Raw genomic sequence first — 21969 nt, 5'->3', positions numbered from 1 at the left:
GGTTTTTAAAAAGTGTTAATCTACATATTTCTCAATATAATAATGTGTATATGTTACTGCTTCTTAATATATCCATTTTCTAAGACTTTGTGATGCCCTGTTATGATAAAAGCTGTAACTTAGCTCTTTTACATTCATGGTAATATGTTACAGCTTTAGTTACTGCAGCTTTACAGAGACAGGGAACACATATGATCATAACTATTTTCATGTACAACCTCTTGTGTTATTTTAGGGGGAATGAAAATTAAGTGACCCATTTCTTTTGGTGGTCCTTGTAGTAGAGTTTTCTTTATTCTCATTGTGAATTTTCCACCTATCTCACAGCTTCTAAGTATAATTTCCAGAGTCGAAGAAATCAGATCCAATCAAAGGTATTATTAGATCTCCCTGGTCCTCCCAAAAGAGCACTTGGATCTTACTGACAAAAATCACATTCTATTCCAGTAGGCCAAAAGCAAGGTCAGGATATTTGTGCTCAGGGTAAGTACAGAACTCCTTACTTTGCCCCTATTTGGAAACTTCCAGTGAGGAGGTTGTTGTCAGGTGTGCACAAGCTTTGAGATGCCTCTGAGAAGTGGCCCTGACTCAGAGTCTTGTGCTTATCCAGTCTGTGGCCAAGCTGGGCCAAGAAAAAGGATTGGCATCGTAGATAGTGTGCTCTTCTGTGGCTTGCTAGTGAACTTGGGGTCAGTTACTCTTTCTTGGAGACAAAACAATTAACAAGCCAGTAATCATCAGATAGGATTTGATGACATTCTGTCATTGTGATATTGACACAATTCCCCTGGTGTGGGGAAACTAGATGTCGCCCCACAGAGTCTGCATTTGTGAGGAACAGAGAAGATGTTAAAGAGAAGGGGCTCAGGTTCCCTGTGGAAGAGGGGATGGAGCAAGTTTAACATGCCCCAGGGAGCAAGAGGCTGAGACTTGGCTGAGTAGTGACTTTTCTGAGCTACATTCTTGGAAGTGCTTGTAAAAAAATTGAGAGTTCTAGGAATAAGGAAGAGGGGTGCACAGGCAACCTTCTCAAGCCAATAAAGTGAGGCTGGATTGAGCAAGGGAGAAAATAGGATTAAGAGAACGTTAACACTGTGTGGACCACTGTGCCCAAAATTCATAGTGGTGCAGGCTGTGAGCTACCTAACATTGCTCTTCCTCTTGGCCCTTTTCTCTCTCTCTCTGTTGCCTTGTGGGGTGATCCACCCAGAGCAGGCTGTATTCTCCCTCTGGAACACAGGCAGTGTGAAAATGCAGGGTACAGAGACGTGTTTAGGAGCGGCTTATACCCTTACTACTGGCCGGATTTCAACTTGCTTTCTTCATCTCACAACTGTCTTTCAAGTTTCCCTTGTCAAATATTGTTTGGTTTGACTTCCCCCAAGATTAGAATATTTCAATAAGAGTAATTTATCTGGGAAGTGATCTCAGACAATGTGCCGAAGTGAGGAAGTGAGCCATGAAAAAAGCAGCAAAGGCTGTGTTTATACCTGGTCTAGTGTTTATACCTGGGCCTAGTCTGTCTTGCCGGGGGCTCTCTAAGTGACTGTGTGAAAATGAAAACCCTTTGACTCAGAACTGTTGCCTAGGAGTGAGACAACTGAAATTGGTTTTTTTTTTTTCAAGATTTATTTATTTTTTATTGGATAGTAAGATATACAGAGAGAAAGATCTTCCATCTGATGGTGTACTTCCCAAGTGGCTGGAATGGTCAGAGCTGAGCCAATCTGAAGCCAGGAACCAGGAGCATCTTCTGGGTCTCCCATGTGGGTACAGGGTCCCAAGGCTTTGGGCTGTCCTCTACTGCTATCCTAGGCCACAATCAGGGAGCTGGATGGGAAGCAGGGCTGGGATTAGAACCGGTGCCCATATGGGATCCCAGCGCGTTCAAAGCAAGGACTTCAGCCGCTAGACTATCACGCTGGATAGTTCCTCAACAATTCAAGGGTTTTTATGGGTGAACAATATTGGGCTGAGCTTTAGGAAGCCATCAATGCACTAGGGAATGTGTGCAGGGGCAAAGGATGGGGTTGGAGGGAAGGGAGAGCCTGGGAGTTGATGGATATGAGAGATTCAGAGAACGACTCTCTTCTCCAAAGAAAAGGAACACTACACTAGAAATTGTTAAACATTTCCAGAAAGTCTTCTTCCAGCCTGCTTTATGATCTCCACTTCTGGCTGCAAAGCCTACAGTCCCTTGTCTGCCCTGCCCCATCGCCCCTCTCCTCTGACTCTTCCTTATGTATCAGGCATGGTGACTTAGGAAAAGAGAAATGGGTCAATTAATACTGTGGCCAACTTCCAAGAGACCTAGCGTGTCCGAGGAGAATATTGAGATAGTTGCCACCATCTCTCTTCTCTCCATCCTCATCACTAACGTGCTGTTGGCATTTTTCATTTTCCTATATCCTGAGGCTTTTGGGTCCTCTGGTGGCAGCTCAGAATCTCAGAGAAGGGAAGCTATTGGACACACACAGTATGCTTTTTCCATCTGCGGAACAGAGAGTTTTTGAAAAGATTCATTGTGAGCCCATGGGGGCTAACACTCAGAATGTTTCAAGTGCTTTTATGAGTTTCTTTAGAAAATGAGCAAAAGTAAATCAGTTATCATCTGAGATGAAGATGTGGGGAGGAAGATGGACTTGTGCCTGAAGAACACAATGCTAACCTGTTTTTCTCTGTGACTCACTGATTACTGAAGCCTCAAATGTATTATGAACATGCTCTTTGTTTCAAATTTTCTTGGAAATCTAAGAAAAGTTTCCTTTGGCTTTAGCTACTAAAAGATTTTTGCTGTATCCAGGAAGCTAAATCTAGGGCCAAACTTGAAGGGGTGTGAGGTTCTGATCATTCATGGTCAGCCTGTAGCCACCAGCCCAAACCCAGTGCAGGCCATCCAGGTGGAGTTGTTGGTATTTGTTACAATGGGCGGCCTGTACCCACAAGAGGAACTGACTATACTAGGGGACCTTTTGGTGACAGGTGTGGAGGGAATCAGTTACAGGATTTAGGCTTCTGGTATGGGACTTGTGGGGAGATTCAAGGAAGCCAGTAGTTACTCTGAAACAATGCTTTCAGGAAAGGGGAACAATTCTTTTATCAGCATTTTAGTACTTTTTATTAGGAAGTGAGAGGAACAGAGTGAGCTGAAACTGTGATTTGGAAAGCAGCAAGAATTACACTGGAGTGGGGCATGGATCTTCATATCATGGTTTGTATTGCTTATACATATGTCTGTGCTCTGACATAATTATGGAATTTTATTCTCTGTCAATTACAATCACGGGATATCCTAGTTTAATGGTAGGTGTTGTACGGCAGTGTTTAAGTAGAAAACACACTGCATTGCTCTGAATGCTTGGCCACCCTCAGGAATATTTCTTTCCTAGTCAGAACCTGAGTTCTCTTAAAGCTTTAAGGATATTTGGAGCTCTGTAGCCTTTATTTTCTCTTTCAATTATGAAAAGTCTGGTATTATATTTCTAGATCTATTCTTGACTGGAATTGACCACAAAACACCTAATACATTCATGTCTGTGGTTTAAGCCCCCACTTATCATGAAACCCCTGACAGTTGTTGCTTGAAAAAAGGCGTAACTTACCAGGAATCAAGTTCATTTTTCCTCTCTGTGTTTGTCTTGCTTCTTTTCCAAAAGCAAAACTTGCCCAAATGAGGTGTCTGAGGTGTGTAACTGTCAGTGTGCAGGGAAGACATTTGAGTGCAGGAGTGAAAACACCTCCTCCCTCAACTGGGGAATGTTGGGGAGCGACTCAGGAAGCTGAGTTCCTCCAGAGGGTTCCTAAGGTTGGGTGAGTCTGCCCTGCCTCTCCCTGACACTTCTGTGCTTGGCCCTCCCGTGGCAAAACCAAGGGCTCCAACTGTATGCTAACTGACTTCTTCAGAGAGGTTTTGACAGGGCGGAGGACAAGGGAGGGAAGGAGAGAAGAAGGGAGGAGAGGAAAAAAGAGTTATTAAGAGAAAGCACTTGTGAAATATAGCGAAATGGTCAAATAATTGGAATTTACTTTCAAACTCATGTTTCTTTCCAGGCTTGACTCTTTATGCTAATGATGGTGTTGTTTTTTCCAGAACAACTTATATTCTTCAAAATCATGCACCAAAAACAATCAGGCAAAGCTCAAACAAATAAAAATATTCATGCAAGCTTATTTCTAAAACACACACAAATCCATCAATACAACAGAAGCAATTTTAGTAGACAAACTAAGTCATTACAACTAAAGGCATTTAGCAGTAAATATGGAGGTTTGCCTTAAAGAAGGTAAATGTTGCCAGACAGAAATATAAAAAAAAAAAAACAAGATAGATTTACTAAATTATAGGAACAAAGAAATATAAATCTGTATTCAGAAAAAAAAAGGCTGCTTTCTTTTTCAAATCTTGGCAATTCCTGTAATGTAAATAATCTTACTGTTGTAGAGAATTCAATGGGAAAGATGACAGCAAACTCAACTTATGTCTCACATGAAAGAAGAATTTTCATGCCAACAATTTCAGTGTGCAAAGCAAGATTTACTTCAGAGAGGAACAGAGGTCTCCTGCCCTAGTGACAGGGGGTGGTCCAAGAGAGGAAAAGCCTAACACACATGAGGGTTGACATGTTTAAGCACCATCTCAGGGAGGGGTGACAAATGAATCAATGAAATGATGGAGAGGGAAACTCATTCAAATGGGCAGTATTCCCATCTAGCTCCTTATTCAGATTAAAAAGCTGCTTAGAGGGGATGACTGGCATCCCTGTCTTCTCATTCTTTATGGCAGAACAAGGAGCTAGGAGGAATGTGCCCGTGGAAGGGTAAAACAGAAAAGCAATACTTTACATATATAAAGACAGAGAGGAAGAGCTTCCGTCCATTGATTCACTCCCCAAGTCACTGTAATGGCCAGAGCTATGCCAATCCAAATCCAGGAGCCAGGAGCTTCTTCTAGGTCTCCCACATGGGTGCAGGGTCCCAAGGCTTTCGGTCATCCTAAAGCCACAATCAGGGAGTTGGATGGGAAGCAGGGCTGAGATTAGAACTGGCGCCCATATGGGATCCCAGTGTGTACGAGGTGAGGACTTTAGTGACTAGGTTGCCACGCTGGGCTTAACACTTTATATTTTCTTTCTTTCTTTTTTTTTTTAAAGATTTATTTTTTTAATTGGAAAGGCAGATATACAGAGAAGGAGAGACAGAGAGGAAGATCTTCTGTCCGATGGTTCACTCCCCAAGTGACCACAATGGCTGGAGCTGAGCTGATTCGAAGCCAGGAGCTCTTCTGGGTCTCCCATGTGGGTGCAGAATCCCAAGGCTTTGGGCCATCCTCCATTGCTTTCCCATAGAACCGGCGCCCATATGTGATCCTAGAGCGTGCAAGCTGAGGACTTTAACCATTACGCTATTGCGCTGGGCCCAACTCTTTAATATCTTCAAAGAGAAATTTCACTAGGGACACAGATCCTAGCTACCTACTAGCTCATCAGACTCCTTACATTTCCTCCTCCAGAAGAATGGACCCTAACTGCTTTAGGGATAAGGAGGCAACAGCAGCAGGGTATCCTTCAGTGGGTTGATATAGAGGTCCCAAGTAGAATGTAGAAGTCATCAGGGTGCCTGAAATACTGCCTGCAGCTTGAACTTAAACGCTTTGTTGGATTCTAGATGACAAAGCATAAGACTGTTGCAGGGTGTGAGAGAGATCACGCTAGTCAAGTCTTGGATGTATTAAGGAGTCTTTATTAACCAAGCGTGGTGATGGCAGTGCCCACTAGAAATTAGCAAATGAAAAGTCACCATGGCAATGCAGTCTGAATTGAAACCCTGAGAAGAACAAATTGTCTTTATCGTGAAACGCATTTATTAGACTGAAGACCTATGTTCCAGCTTCCCCAGCAAAATAAATTATCCTAAAGAGCTATGCAGTGAGCAACCTGAACAGAGAGCCACAAACGTTCACCTTTTCCTGGCTTCTCTGTCTATATTCCATTATAGTTCAGCCTTACCTCTGTTGGAACTCTTAAAAGTACACAAATAAAAAATACAAAGCATCTTAGCATTTGCATCTTCACTGAGTCACCTAAACAGCAACTAGGGGGTAAGAAATATGGATGTACAAGGGACCATGTTCAGGGGCTACCTCTTCTCAGAATCTGTCTGTAGGAAGCCAGAGAGCAAACAGGTACTGGGGAGGCCAAGAGTCAGAGTGCAAGAACAATGGAAGCACATGACCAAGAGAGAGCCCCTCCCTATCATGGAACTTTATGGGGGCTTGTGATGGGAGTGGTACACATAATGCTTTACCACCCCACCCTCAAGTTCCAGGTGATGATAGATGAGTGTCACCTGACTCACAGGTGGGCAGAAAGGACCAGGTGGGTACAGAAGGTATGGCTTCCAACCTGTGACCCTGAACTAGATCACAACAAGAAAGTTAAAATCTCTCCCAATTTAGTGTTTCATGGATCCAGCTGTAAATCTCTATAATAAAAACATGAGCTCTAGAGCTTAGATGTGAAAGAACTTTCAGGTTAAAGTTTTTTAAAATATATATATATATTTATTTCCACTGGAAAGGCAGATAGAGAGGAGGAGAGACAGAGAGGAAGATCTTCCGGCCCCAGTGGCTGGAGCTGATCCAATCCAAAGCCAGGAGCCTGGAGTTTCCTACAGGTCTCCCACATGGGTGCAGGGTCCCAGAGCTTTGGACCATCCTCAACTGCTTTCGCAGGTTACAAGCAGGGAGCTGGATGGGAAGTGGAGCCACCTGGATTAGAACTGGCAACCATATGGGATCCTGGCGCATTCAAGGAGAGGATTTTAACCGCTACACTATCACGTTGGGCCCAGATTAAAGCTTTTTTAAAAGGAAAAGTCAGACCTGAGTATTTTAGTTAAGACTATAGGATTTACATCAGTTTAAGTGAACTCCTTTAAGGTTCAAAATTTTGAAGCAATTAAACTCAAGAAAGGAAATGGCACCCATGAAACTTCTTTAAGTTGCATAATGTTGTTAACCCAAATCAGTTAGAAGGCACAAAAACAACTGAAAGGATGAGTATGTAACATCAAGTTATAAATCCACCACATAAGACAGTTAAATGCGAACTAAGTTCAAAGTTTCCTTTAAATTACATCTCATATAGCATTGACAGTTCTGAATTAAGGAAAAATTCTTTGAAGGAACATGTGGAATTTTAACCCATAATTATTTAAACTGACTTGAATTTTGAAAATGCTAAAGCAGTTTTCTAATACTTTATCAATTGTTGCAAACCCTGAGACTCAGAAGCTATTTAGCCTAGAAGATAAACAACACTTTATTACAACACATAAAAACCATATTACTGATGGCAAAGGTTTTAAACTAGTTATGATTTACAACAATTCAACAGTTATTTTAGCAATATTCCACAGGCTTTTATATAGAGTAGCAATAATATATAGCTCTTTAGTTTTAATAAGCTATATATTGACAGCTGGAGAATGGAAGAGTCTTAAGTAGGTGAGCATAGAAATCTCCAGTAATTTAGCAAACGAAGAAGACATGAACTCTGAGTCAGAGCAGTCAGGATGCCTTACTCTTGTGAAGTCTAGGAAAGAACTTAAGAGGGATATTGGAAAACACAACCCTGTAAGAAGGATGATTAGTGGGGTTCAGGCTGAGCAGCAAGTCATAGCTCATCCAAAACTTCCTTGAATGCTCCAAACTTCTGAATTAGTTTCTATCTTTGCCAAGAAGGAGGCTATAAGAACAGTGGCCTTGAGCCAGTGCAATGGCTCAGTTGGTTAATTCTCCCCCTTCAAATGCCAGGATCCCATATGGGCTCTTGTTTATGGTTTGGCTGCTCAACTTCCCATCCTGTTCCTTGCTTGTGGCCTAGGAAGGCAGTAGAGGATGGCCCACATTTTAGGACTCTACACCTGCATGGGAGACCTGAAAGAAACTCCTGGCTTCTGACTTTGGATCAACTCAGCACAGGCTATTGTGGCCTTTCAAGCAATGAATCAGTGGATGGAAAATCTTTCTGTCTTTCCTTTCTGCAAATCTGCCTTCATATTAAAAAAAGAAAAAAATAGAACTAAGTATTGACTTCCTGTTCATTGCAGGGACATGAACAAACAGATTCAGCTGCATGCCTGTCTTTTTTTCTTCACCCCAGATCTGGGCCTGGGACATGCATTTGGGATATTTTGGTTGGGTGGAAATGGGCCATCAGCTCTAAGGACCCACAGTTGTTATAGTGCATCTTGACTACATTCATGACCCTGCCTTCCCTACCCATTTTAAACTTTAGGCCTCTGGTTCCACTTTTCATCTCTGACCTCCATTTACATGTCTTCCTCTCCAGGAGGCCATGTAGTTTCTTACTCTTAATCCTGGTGCCTCCAATTGTTTTGGCCTCAAGTCTTCAGCTTCTGGTGTCCTGGGTGGCTCAATGGTGCCCACTCTGACATTAATGCAGACTTTCTGACCATCCCATTTTCAACACTTTTGAATTCATGGCTATGAAGTGTGTTTTCCCAAGACTGGATCCTGTCTGCAGATATGAGCTAAAGAATTGGTAAAAGCCACAACCTTGTGAGGAGGAACAGTGGGGTTGGGTGGAATGTGGACACACAGAAGATGGCCAAAGATGTCCTGTGACCAGAAGGAACGTGTCTGCTCTCTGCCATGGGTGCAGGACTCATGGCAGGCCTTCTCTAGAGATGGTTCTGAGACGAGGAAATCGGTCCTGTGGGGGCTGGTGGGATTCTGGTCTGTGCAGGATTAGGCCTCCCTCAGGCACAGTGATTCCCCGAGCCCCTGTGAAGGCTGGGCAAATGACGAGAGGGCTGTCATCAGAGCCCAGCCTGAAGAAGGGCCTCAGGGGCCCTGAGAAGGCCGGCGGGGGGCATGTATAGATGTGTGATCTGTCCCTCATGTTGTAGAAAGACACATCCCCAGCCTCGTAGTCCAGGAAGACGGCCACCCGGCGGAGGCGCTCTCGGAGTGGCAGGATCTTCTCAGGGGAACACAGGGCCCGGTACTGGTTGCCAAACATCTCCAGGGTCCAGAAGCCATTCTGAGGCAGCAGTAGAGCTTCACCCTTCCTGTCCACGCTGTCTCTGCAAACCCCCACTGCCCACACCATTACGTTTTCCACCTCCACCTCCCAGTAGTGCCGCCCCGTGGCGAAGCGTTCTTGGCCCAGGACGCACGGCCGGCAGCTGAAGCGCTCAGGGTTGTCGGGCACGCTCTGCCGGCAGGGGCCACGCCTCACGCTTCTTGCGTCCTCCGACAGGAAGAGCTCGGGATGAGCAGTGTCTGCATCCAGAACCACATCAGCTGCAGAGAAAGTCTCAGGCTTAGGTCTTGGATCTCAAACAAGAACCTCTGGGGATGGGAGGAGGGAGTCCCTGAACCTCCTGAGAAGTCCCAGATCACTGTTGAGGAATCGCACCAAACAGGGGCCTTTTTTTAAGAAAGGCAGCTTCATGCCAGGCAATTCATAAGGAGCCAAGCATTGAGCTGAACTGCACTTCCATCTCTCCAGTGACAGGAGCAGTAACAGAGAAATGGGGTTCTAGAAAAGCCAGAAAGCTTTGCAAATGAGTCCAAATGAATGGTTCCCAGTTTCTTCCAGCATTCTTCCAATTGCCCCTTTTCTTTCAAAGGTAGATGATCTCTGAGATCCTAGCCAGAAACTCTCTTGGGGTTGGGCCACTGCTTGGGATAGGCCCATCCTTGTCAGAGTGCTGGTTGGCATCCTGGCTACTCCATTTCCCATTCAGCTTCCTGCTAATGTACCTAGGAAGGTAATGGATGATGATACAAGTGCTTGGTTCCTGCTACCCATGTGGAAAGTCCATACAAAACTTCATGCTCCTGTCTTTAGCCTCTCCCAGCCCCAGTTGTATTTGGGTAATGAACCTACAGGTGCAAAATCTCTGTCTCTCCCTCTCTGCCACTCTACCTTATCAATAAATAAATTTTTTTTTTTAAAAAAGGCAGGACCATTCTGTTCTACTTGGCTTAGATCTGTGAGGAGGTTTTATCTCCCACTCTAAGTCAGGAGGAATCCACTACAGGATTTTGGATGGTGCACATCTCTTCATTGGTCCCTGTGCTTTCCCAACCTGGTGGCAACTGACTTAAGCATCTGACAAGGATGCAATTCCGTTGGTAAAGATAAGGATAAATCTCCCTAGCAGCCAACAACTCCCAACCAGAGTTCCTTTCACAACTTGGTCTTGCAATCTACACAACAGCCAGCCTCTCACAGTACAAAAATGCTTCAGATCCCAGATCTGCAGATCCTTAGGCTAAAATGACTTCCTCTTTTTATTCAACTGGCTATTTCTGATAGTGAAAGGTTATCATCCTCTGCAAAGTTCATTGAGTAGAAATTTTGAGATTTCACCTAAGGAGGAAAGGACCATGAGCACAGTAACTGGGGAAGCCTGGATTTTTTTTCTCTCTTTCTTTCTTTCTTTCTTTCTTTCTTTCTTTCTTTCTTTCTTTCTTTCTTTCTTTCTTTCTTTCTTTCTTTCTTCCTCCCTTTCTTTCTTTCTTTCTTTCTTTCTTTCTTTCTTTCTTTCTTTCTTTCTTTCTTTCTTTCTTTCTTTCTTTCTTTCTTTCTTTCTTTCTTTCTTTCTTTCTTCTTTCTTTCTTTCTTTCTTTCTTTCTTTTTTTAAAGATTCAGGCCTGGCATGATAGCCTAGTGGCTAACTCCTTGCCTTGAATGTGCCGGGATTCCATATGGGTGGCGGTTCTAATTCCAGCAGTTCTTATGTCCTGGGAAAGCAGTGGAGGATGGCTACTCAAAGCCTTGGGACCCTGCAGCCACGTGTGAGACCCGGAAGAAGCTGCTGGCTTCAGGTCGGCTCAGCTCCAGCCTTTGTGGCTGCTTGGGGAGTGAACCAGTGGATGGAAGACTCTGCTCTGTATATCTGCCTTTCCAATAATAAAAAAAAAAATCTTTAAAATATATATTCATTTTATTTATTTGTAAAGTAGAGTTACAAAGAGAGGGAGGTGAGAGAGAGAGGTCATCCTTCTGTTGCTTGATTCCCCAGATGACTGTAAAGCCCCATGTTGGGCCATGCTGGAGCCAGGAGCTTCTTCCAGGTCTCCCACAAAAGTGCAAAGGCCCAAGCACTTGGGTGGTTTTCCACTGCTTTCCCAGATGTATTAGCAAGGATCTGGATCAGAAGTGGCCATGTTGGATGCTGGATTATTTGTACTCTTAGGCAGAATATCCCTAAGGGGAAGACTGTGGTATTCTGGGTTCCCCTTGGCTTGGGCTTCCTTCCCCTTGGGTGATAGGCAGAGTATATATGCTGTCTTGGGAAAGGAAGGTGTTTATGGCCACCTGTGAGGGTACTTCAAAAAGTCCATGGAAATGGAATAAAAAGCTGAGTTGAATTGGGAACAAAAAAAAAAATTTGAAATCCATGCATAGTTTTTTCATAATATGCATCTCCATAAACTTTTGAAGACCTTGTATGCATGGATTTCAAAAACTTTTGCACAAAAATAAGTTTATATTTTCATTGTATAAACTTTGTTAAGTGCCCATATAGTTATGCCTCAGGCTTGGCGTTATGTCTTTCCTCATTTGAGTCTTCAGATGTGCAGAGCCTATGCTATTGCCCAGGTTTCAATTAGATAAAACTGAATTGTCTTTTTGTGGATTGATTCAGCACCCAAGAACAACACCAATTGAAATGTATGTAAGTCTTTGGGAGGTCTGCTAAGCAAGATGTACCTCTAGCTATCATGAGTCAAATCATGCCAGGAAAGAAAGGAGCCTGGTGTTGGTTGTAGGACTGGTCCACAGCTGCCAAAATTCCTTGGGAAGAAGAGCCAGGAGCTGACATTTGTGAGTCAGTGCCCTAACCCTTGCTCTCCTCACCTCACCCCACTAAGCCTTGGATCCCTTTTTCCATCTCTCCTAACAACCCATTACCTGACTGGCAGGGAGAAAGTTCAGGGTCATGGGCACATCAAGATCACTCACCGGCATTTAGGAGGGTTCTTCGCCATACTGCAAGGGACAGACAGGTGAAACTCATGAGACAATGACCAATTCGGTAGAACAAAAACTGTGCATGGAGTAGTTCAGGAAAAGCTAGACTTACGCAATTCTTCTTGAAGCTGCCCTGGAAAAGAAATAAAATCATGTCTCTCACAGGAGAACTCTGAGATTTTGGATTTGTATCAAAGGAAGCAGGACTGACCTTTTCTCAGAACATAACATCTCCCTCCCAGCACCATGGAAAGGGTCAGAAACCAGAAATGATACACCATCAAGTGGCTGCTTAGTACTTCTGTAGGCCTAGTTTTGTTTGATAGTCAGGTACTGGGTTTAGCCAGGGGGAATGAGTTCACTGTTTATAGAAGAGCAAAGTCTAAGTGACTAATGGTTAAGACAGGGGAGCTCCAATCCCTGGCTGCTGTCTGTGTATTTCCCTTTCTCAGTCCTGGCTTCTGCCTGTTGGACCCATGTGCTTGGGAGGGCAGTGAATTGCTCTGCTTTCCACCACTCCTCTGCCGTGTTATTTCTTTCCACACACGATTTTCCCAGACCCTTACTTGCAATTTCTTTCTCTTCATGTTCAATCTCCTTTTCCACTGAGAGAATCTCCTTTTCCCTGTGGAGCTTCCTGACAAGACAGATGCTCCCAGCCACGAGCAGGGTGAGGACAGGAAGGATGACAGCCAGGGTCCCCAGCCAAGGAGATATGCCTGGCGTAAAGGACTCTGAAATGGGAGTCAGAAAAGTCCATTTGGTGGGACACAGGTGGCTAGGCTGAGAGTACCTGTTAGAAGCCCACTGGCAGATCTTCCCAAGTTCTTGTTCTCTTATTATCTTCCCCACGAAGTCCCACGTGGGAAAGAGTTCTCCTCCTCTCTATGACTGCTAGAGAGGAGGGATGGGTCAGCAGACAGAAAAGCAATGACACTAGGAATCACCATGGCAATGATCAAGGCAGGAAGAGCTAATCAACCACCCTGACTGGTCTTAGCCACTTCCCTTGGGTTCCATGTTGTGATGCTTTCCTGCTCACTCTGCAGCCTATTTCCTACAGGGTGCTTGGGTAAGATCACGTGAATTATGTTCCCCAGACTTTCCACTGTTTCCTAGCTTACTCAGACTGACAGTCCAAGTGTATTTGGGGCTTGGGTTACTGCATGCAATGTGATCCCATTGCTTCTGTGAGTTCGTCTTTGCCCATGGCACTCTGCAATCCAGCACCAGCAGCACCCCTTGGGGTTCCTCAAAGCTGCTGAGTACACCCTGATCTCAGGCCCTTGGTATATCCCTGTTCCTGATTCCTGGGTTGCTCAGTTATCTGCATGGCTGACTGGCTGGATGGCTCAATTTCTATCTTTCCAGGGCAATTTTTCCTGGCTATCCTGTTAATAACCACAATTCTCTGCACACCAGACATGTCCCATCTCAACCTTGCTTAACTTCCCAATAGCATTCATATAACAATATAACTTACATAACAATTCAATTATTTATTTATATGATTTGATGATTTCTTTGCTTTCTGTCCCTTAGAATGTGCATTCCATGAGGCCATGGGTCTTAATAGATTTTGTTCAGTGATTTGTTGTTATTGAAATAGTGTCTTGAACATAGGAGCTGCTTATTGGGTTAGTTGATGAAGAAATTTACAGATGTCTGTAGATAGAGAATTTCCTTGGGTCTGTCTCAGGAAATCCCACAGGCAGACAGCATCACCAGCCATAGATTGCCACCCACCCCCACCATTCTCCATGCCCTAGATTTTGTTCTTTACTGCTTAAGAATGGCTTCAGTGGTTGGCCTTTAACACAGTCATTAAGATGTTGCTAGGGATACTGTAGTCATTTCAGAGTGCCTGGGTTTGAGTCTCAGCCCTACTCCCAATTCCAGCTCCCTGTCTGAGTTCACCTTGGTTGGCAGCAAGTGATGGCTCAAGGACTTATACTGATGCCACTGCATGGGAGACCTGGCTTGAGTTCCAGATTCCTGGCTTCAGCCTGGCCTAGCTCAAACTGTTACAGGCATTTGGGGAGTAAACCAGTAGAGGGAATGTATTTTTTTTTGCATGTCTGCACTATCTCTGTCTCTCTGCCTTCCAAATAAAGTAAATGAATAAATAAAAATGTTAAAACAGTTGCAGCACAAGGGAAATAAATGATCATATTTGTTCTTAGAGAAGTAGCTTCCATTCATGAGCTTCCAGACAATTTGATTTTCTCCTTGTGACAAGGAGAAAGGCCCTCAGATTACTCAGGGCCCAGGTCCCTCCCAACTCCCCGACTCCTGTCTCTGTCACCCCTTTCACCTGCACTCCTGTCCACATGACCCCACTATCCACATAAAGCATGCCCAGCCTAGGCTCTGATCTGTTCACTTACGACGCTGTCTCTGTGCTTAGTTTCAGGGGGCAAAGAACTCACCTGGAATGAAAATCACAGTTTCCTTCTCCTGGCCCAACAGGGTGTTGTTAATGGAGCAGGTCATGTTCCTCACAGAGCTGTCTTTGACCAACACAGCAGTGGTCACTGTGAAGAGGCCGTCTGCCTCTACAGTGTACGAGTCAGTCAGGGCGGGCAGGACCTCACCGTAAGGGCCTCTCCACAGTGCATGGGGCTCTGGGAACCACCCTTCGGATGTGCACTCTAGCAAGACGCCTCCATCCTCATGGCCCTTCATTTCGATGCTGGGCTGAGAGCCCAGGCCTGGGGAGAAAAAACAGGGCTCACACCGAAGGCAGTGGGGTCTCAGCCAAAGATTCTTAGACCAGCTGCTATTGTGAGGGTGTGGGATGGGGTGGGGTGGGGGTAAAGGGAGGGGAGAGATCCCAGGGAATGGAGAGAGAGTAAGTGGCCAACATGCAGGCATATGAAACCTCATGTCCCACATCTTCCCACAGCCTCCCTTCTGCAAAGGATGCAAGGAATGAGGGAAAGGGGAAGAGGAGATGGCCAGCACCAAATAGGAAGGATGAAAGGAAAGGAGAAAGAAACTTGATCTTGATATAGACCAAGAGACCAAGTCGCCAAGTAAACTAAGAAGAAAGCATCACATTGCACACTTTCTGTGTGCTCTACCAAGAGGTCCTCTGCATGTGTCTACTGCAAATTCTTCGTTTCCATTTATTCTGCCAAGGACATTGTTTTGCTCATTTTCAGTGTGGTGTTTCCAGTCTAAACCAGAGACACACAGCTTAAGATTTCACTGTCAATTTTGGGGATGACTTCAAGGCAGACCCCAATTTCTTTTTTTTTTTTTTTAAGATTTATTTTTTTAATTGGAAAGGCAGATATACAGAGAGGAGGAGAGACAGAGAGGAAGATCTTCCGTCCGATGATTCACTACCCAAGTGAGTGCAACAGCCAAAGCTATGCTGATCTGAAGCCAGGATCCAGGAACTTCTTCCAGGTATCCCACACAGGTGCAGGGTCCCAAGGCTTTGGGCCATCCTTGACTCCTTTCCCAGGCCACAAGCAGGGAGCTGGATGGGAAGTGGAGCTGCTGGGATTAGAACCAGCACACATATGAGATCCCGGCACGTTCAAGGTGAAGACTTTAGCCGCTAGGCCACTGGGCCCCAGACCCCAATATGTTAAAGTTCAAGAGTACATGGACAGGACCCAGCTAAATAATCTTCGTGGCTAACGTCCTCGCTTTGCACACGCTGGGATCCCATGTGGGCTCCAGCTCTAATCCCAGTGATCCCACTTCCCATCCAGCTCCCTGCTTGTGGCCCGGGAAAGCAGTCAAAGACGGCTCAGAGCTCTGGGACCCTGCACCCATGTGAAAGACCTAGAAGAAGTTCCTGGCTCCTGGCTTCAGATTGGCTCAGCTCCAGCCATTGTGGTCACTTGGGGAGTGAAAAAGAGGATGGAAGATCTTCCTCTCTGTCCCTCCTCCTCTCTGTATCTGACTTTCCAATAAAAATAAATAGATGTTAAAAAAAAAAAAGAAGCAAATAAGGTGGGGCCTTGTTGTCATAGTGAGCAATGGCTCCACCTGAAATGTGGGCAACCTCACCTCCTCCTCCCCTCCAAAAAAGAGTGCATGGTGGCATGCATGACAGCCAATTGCTAGAATAGAAAGATATATTTTGATCTCAAGACACAATCATTTTTGTCTCGTTCAGGGCTTTACATCACAATATCCACCCCATAACCTGAAAAGAACTAATAATTTATTGGACAAAAGTCAGCTGGCAAAGTCAACCATTATCCTGTTCCACAGATTTTTTAAAAATTATTTATTTATTTATTTTTAATTTAAAGGCAGATCTCACTGAGAGTGAGGGAGAGACTAAGAGAGATCTATCTGCTGGTTCAATCCCCAAATGCCCACAATGGCCAGAGCTGAGCTGATCCAAAGCTGGGAGTCAGAAGCTTTCTTCAGGTCTCCCACGTGGGTGTAGGGGCCCAAGGGTTTGAGCTATTCTCTGCTGTTCTCTCAGGTCACAACCAGAGAGTTGGATCGGAAGTGAAGCATTGAGGCATGAACCAACACTAGTAGGCAGAGGACTAGCCAGTACATCCCCCAATCCACAGATGTTTATCTCTCAGGAAGAAGCTCAGTCAGATGATCAGTTAGTTATAACTTCTGAGAATATTATTGTACTAGAAAGAACTGGGTGTGCTCAGTAACAATGTGTCTCTGAAGAACATCACCAATTATCCTAAGAAACCAGACTCTTCTTATATTTGATCCTTAAAAGGGTGTTTACTGGGGGCTGGTGCAATGGCTCAATTAGCTAATCCCCTACCTATAGGCACTAGCATTTCAAATGAACTCTGGTTCATGTCCTTCCATCTGTAAATCTGCCTTTCCAATTAAAACAAATAAACCTTATAAAAAAAGTATAGACATGAAGGAGTTGTATGTGCCTGGTCCTGGGAGACTCTTTGGACACATGTGATCATTCAAACCTCTTTGGAGCAGTTGAGGCTTTGTCAAGTGTACTCAACAGACTGTGCTAATGACTGCAAATTAAAACACTCACTTAGGTCTGACACTTTCTGGTTAATTTGAGTTTTGCCCAGAGAGAGAATGAGAGAGATCTAGTTTTACATTTTAAGATTTCTATAGAAATCTTAAAGTACAATTAGGATGAAAATAATTTTGTAAACTTGCAGGGAAAAAAGTTCTGCCACACATTCCACAGGCTCAGTCAAGCCAAACATGAGACTATGGACTTCAGGACGAAAATCAGTCACCCACCCACAGAACGAACAAACAAACCAATAATTCTCCAACAAGGAATTCAGAGTAAGGCAGGCCAGGCCTGGGTACTACTGACAGCGGAGAACAAAGGGCTCCTGTCACACACACACCACAAAGGGTCAACATGCAGAGTTCCCAGGAAACAAAGGCAAGAAGTCCTCTTCCCCTGGCATTTGATCTCATCAGCCATAAGATTCTGTCAGGAGCAAAAGATGGAGTGTCTTACCCTTCATAATCTGAAACCCCTTGGGAACTCACATTCTCCCTAAACTCACTTCCACTGTGCTGAGGGACTGAAGTGCCATTGCACTTTTGCAGGTCCTTGTATTCTTCAAATCCTTCCTCTAAAAACATAGTACACTTACCCCTAGGAGTGAGAGCATTCCTTCAAGTGATTATTATGATTATGTATTAAAGACTTTGATTACAGAATTTCAGAGAGAAAGAGAGATCTTCCATCTGTTGATCTACCTACCCGCTCCCCCAGTGACACAACAGCTGGGGCTGGGCCAGGATGAAGGCTAGGCAGAATCCAGGATCTTAGAACTGCACCCCAGGGCCCAGGTTCTGCCACTGTTTCCCCATGCACATTAGCTGGGAGCTACATTGAAAGCAGAGCAGCTGGGTCTTCAACCAGTGTTTATATGGGATGCTAGTATCATAGGTAGCACCTTAACCTACTATGACAAGCCACCAGTCCCTTAAAACCATTATTAATACATATGTAGAAATATCAGTTTAAAATATCACTTCTATTCTGAAGCCTCGTCCCATGTCTCCAGGCTGAAGCCTTTTTTTGGGAGGATCACTAGAGGTAGTATATACTCTGCCTTTGTGTATAATCATGTTTTGAGACAGCTCCCCTTACCTTCAAAGTGCTTGGTTGCAATGATCAAGGAGACCTAAAAACAATCTGCAGGAATGGAACATTCCTGCTAACACCGCATAACAGGGTAAATCCCTGGATAACAGGAAGCCCTCTCCTTGTTTCAGGGGAATCCCAGGCAAAGATCTGCTGATCTGAGGTGACCTGGGGTTAGGAGAACAACTGTACCCCAAAGTTGCATTGTGAAGAGGCAACGAAACAAAATGAAGAGGGAGACACACCTGCCACCATGAGGCGCAAGCTTGCCTCATCGTAGGACCTGCCTTCTTGGAAGTAGCAGCGATAGGTGCCATCCTCATGGGCAGTGATGTTGTAGATGACCAGTGCCACATGGCCTTTGCCAATGTTGTCGTTCACAAGGCTGGTTCTTTCTTGGTATTCTTCCATCTGCTCCTCTGGCCTCTGTTGTCCACCCTTATATACGAACACTGCAGGGGAGAACTGAGTCCGGATCCACCGCACTTCCATGTGCTCCGCACTTTTCTCAGGAGACAGGTGACAGCTTAACGTGGTATTTTCTCCTACCATGGCCAGGATTGGATCCGTTGGCCCCACGACAGTAAACTGGGCTGTCAAGTAAAAAGGCATGATCAGACAGAGACTCCAACTGTCAAATAGCTAGAGTGGGAAAGCAAGTAGTTTTCCAGAGAACATGAGATTCTAAGGCCACAGGACTGAGAACTCTGGGGGCTGAGGGCTATGGCTGGTGGGCAGCACTGTTGGGAATGCCATCTATTGAGGCCACTAATGCTTTGGAAAGGAAACTTTGGGGAATCACCCTGAGCATTCTTTATACTCTGTATCCAGAAGGGCTTTCCTCACTATTCCCAATCTACATTAGCAGTTGCATGTGGGATAAACTGGAATTATCGTTTTTTGTTTTTGTTTTAAATAATGTTACTTAGTTGATTTGGGTACAAAGGGTCAAAGGCTACAGGAAAGTGGATAATACCATTGTTTTCACACTAATATCATCATTTTGTTTCCCCTGTATCTGTGGTCAGGGGAGAAACAAAGGGAAAAGCCCCACCCAACTCCCTCCCATCCCAGGTCCCCGAAGTGAGGCACACTCCGAGGGTCCTGCTCAAGCAGTTTTGATAGTTCAGTAGTTCTGAATTGTTGACAATCTCGCCGTTCCAATCGTGGTGAAATCTATTCAGAATCCACTGGCTGACATAGTCTCTTCATGGTTGGAGTTCCAAGATTGTTGTGGGCTAAAGAGTTAATTAGCACTTGTTAAGCTGAGGAGTTATAAGAAATGGGCTTGCAGCTAAAAGCACCTGGACTAATGGGACTGATTGGCATCCTATTGTTTGGCTAAAGGGTTTGGTGAAAGATATAAAAGGAGTAATAAAGGGAAGCTTTGGAGAGACTGGTCTCCTGTTGGTGCTTCATCCCCAGACTCTCTCTGTGTCCACGTTACTGGCTCTGCTGGCCGGAGCATGAGATCAGTTCAGTTGGAGGGATCTCTACAGAAACTTCATCTGAGGTGATCCTGATTCTTGTGTGTGCCTGCTAGTACAGGGTCTGACACAGTGCATCAGCCAAATCAGCTTATGCACATGCTGGTCATTGCAATTGCTGGGTCAGTTCTGTTTTCAGCCCTGTCTTCCACGTGAACCGATGGGTCAGTTGTAGTCCAGCCTGATCCTGTCCACTTCATACTCGGCCTTCATACAAACCAGTGGGAGCTACAGCCTAGTTGTGGCGACTCCCCATGGCCTGCTTGTACCGTGGTTCCCATGCATGCCAGTATATACCACAGACTTGTTCAGTCTGTCCCATATCCCATTTAGCTCTCACACATGTCAATGGGCATTGAAGCCTAGTTCAGCCCAACCAACCCTACTATCCATCCCTCTCACATACTGGCAGGTGCCTTTCTGTCTAGCCACCCCAGCCCCTGTCCTGATTGTCATACTCTCCAGTGGGAGTGGTAACCCAAGAGGGAGGTGCCCACTATTTCCCTCCTAGGCCACTCCCACTCCCAGATTATGCACTGTCTAGGTGGTTCTGGAGTTTAACTTGACAGATTTAGTTCCCAGTTCCATCCTCTGCCAGCTGATGCTGCAGCAAAGCCCAACCAACCCTCACCCACTCTAATTTTTGCTTGCACCAGTTAGCACAGTCAGCCCAACCGGGCCCTTCGCTGATCTAGCTCACATGAGGCCCACAGGTGTTGTAGCCCTTCCTAGTCCAGTCTGCCCCATCCCAACTCAGGTTCTCCAGTGGAAAGTCCAGCAGGGTAGCCCATATTCCCCCTGCTGGCTTTGCCTCTTCCCCAACCCCGGTTCTCACGTGTACTGTTTGGGTGCTGCAACCACATCTGGTATGGTTCACTGCACCTTGGCATTCCATAATGTGCACTGGTTTTTGTCGCGACCAAACCTGGCCTGACCCACACTCTATTCTTGTTCTCGGATTCACAAGCGAGTGATGTGAACGAGTTCAGCCTGGTCTGCCCCCACCTATGCCATATGTATGCAGGTGGGTATTTTCCTCTGATCTGGTCTGGGTTGCTCCCTCTCGTGGTTCTTGCACTCACCTGCAGGGACTGTGTCCTGACAGAGGAGCCTCCCAGGCTCCTCTTCCAGAACCTCTCCCTATCCCAGATCTTGCACATACAGGTGGTCCCATGGACCAGCCCTTATTGCTGGCCTTCCTTCCATTCCAGTTCTTGGTGTTGGATGTTTCAGCCCAGCCAAGGCTTGTCCATACCCAGACACTGCTCACACATGGCTCAGTAGGGGCAGAGACCCACCTCAGTCCATCCTACATCTCCCAGGTTCTCCAGAACACCAGATGGTTCTGGTGTCTAGTCTGGCTCGGTACTCCCAGCTCCAGTTCCCACTTGTGCCAAGGGATATTGCAGCCATATCCAGACCAGAACGTAACCCCCACTCAAACGGGAGCTATCTAATAGGGTATTTACTAGTTAGCTCCATTGGAAATGAGCAGTAACTGCAAAACATATACAAACTCTGGAACATTTAGAATAATAAATGTTAAATATTTCATTAGTAACATCTTGCAAGTAGTAAGTGTTTAAAGATTATTTGGTTATTTGGGATAAATATTACTAAATTTCATTTTGTCTGTTTCTTTTTACTTTTTAAAAAGTTGCTCCTTAGAAATCTGCAACTGTGTGTGCAGCAGACCCTCACATTGCTCTCCCTGCTTTGTTGTTGAGCAGCGCTGGAATGAATCAGCAGCCACATTCAGTGTAAGGGTGCGAACCAGGGGTGCACTCAGAGCGAGGATGAAAACTAGCAAGCATGTTTAGCATGCAGAGGTCCCAACCAAAGAGTCAAAGCTACTTTCTGAGGAGCTGATGGGAGCAAGTGGAACATGACCTTACCTGACACGAGGGCCAGCAGGCTGAGAATGGAGAAGAAAAGGGAGGCTGACAGAGAAGTGGCTGGCTCCATAAGTGCTCAGGACAAGTCACCCAGGGCAGTGAGGGACCCTAGGCTTAGAGGCACAGAGAAGAAACCATTGAAGAGACATGGCGCCACAGTTGTCACCTAGGTCAGACTTTCCTGTCACCCCGTTGGTCTCATCAGTGCCTCAGCTTCCATCTGGGCAGCAGCTTCCGTGGTTCCGCGGGGCAGATATGTTTTCGTGAGTGGATGTGTTAAGCCTCCTGTGGAAGACGGCAACAGCACAGAGAGGTGGCAGTTTTCTACTGAGAGTCTGGTTTCTTCACGGTCACTTGATATTTTTCCTTCCACCCCCTTCCTCCCTGTGGGTCAGGCTAGGTAATCCAGGTAAAGGGACTGAAAGGGCACACTTCCCACAGGTGGACTCCACCCCCTGGGAGCCCAATTTTCCTTTGGGGCAGGTTCAGTCCCC

At 45.3% G+C, this 21969-nt stretch overlaps 1 protein-coding gene across 1 annotated transcript; it reads right to left on the bottom strand.

The window, feature by feature from the left end:
• Positions 1–8687: 8687 nt before the first annotated feature.
• On the bottom strand, positions 8688–21545 carry LOC121147755 (butyrophilin subfamily 2 member A2-like). The gene is made up of 7 exons (XM_040967659.1): positions 21476–21545; positions 18339–18686; positions 14441–14722; positions 12578–12745; positions 12124–12144; positions 12003–12029; positions 8688–9328 (listed from the first exon to the last, which is right to left on the bottom strand). The coding sequence occupies exons 1-7, from the start codon at positions 21543–21545 to the stop codon at positions 8688–8690; spliced, it is 1557 nt and encodes a 518-aa protein (XP_040823593.1).
• Positions 21546–21969: the final 424 nt, after the last annotated feature.

The sequence above is a fragment of the Ochotona curzoniae genome, unplaced genomic scaffold, assembly GCF_017591425.1.
Source record: "Ochotona curzoniae isolate NIBS_2020 unplaced genomic scaffold, NIBS_Ocur_1.0 scaffold_461, whole genome shotgun sequence".
NCBI lineage: Eukaryota > Metazoa > Chordata > Mammalia > Lagomorpha > Ochotonidae > Ochotona > Ochotona curzoniae.
This window is presented reverse-complemented; position numbering and strand designations above follow the sequence as displayed.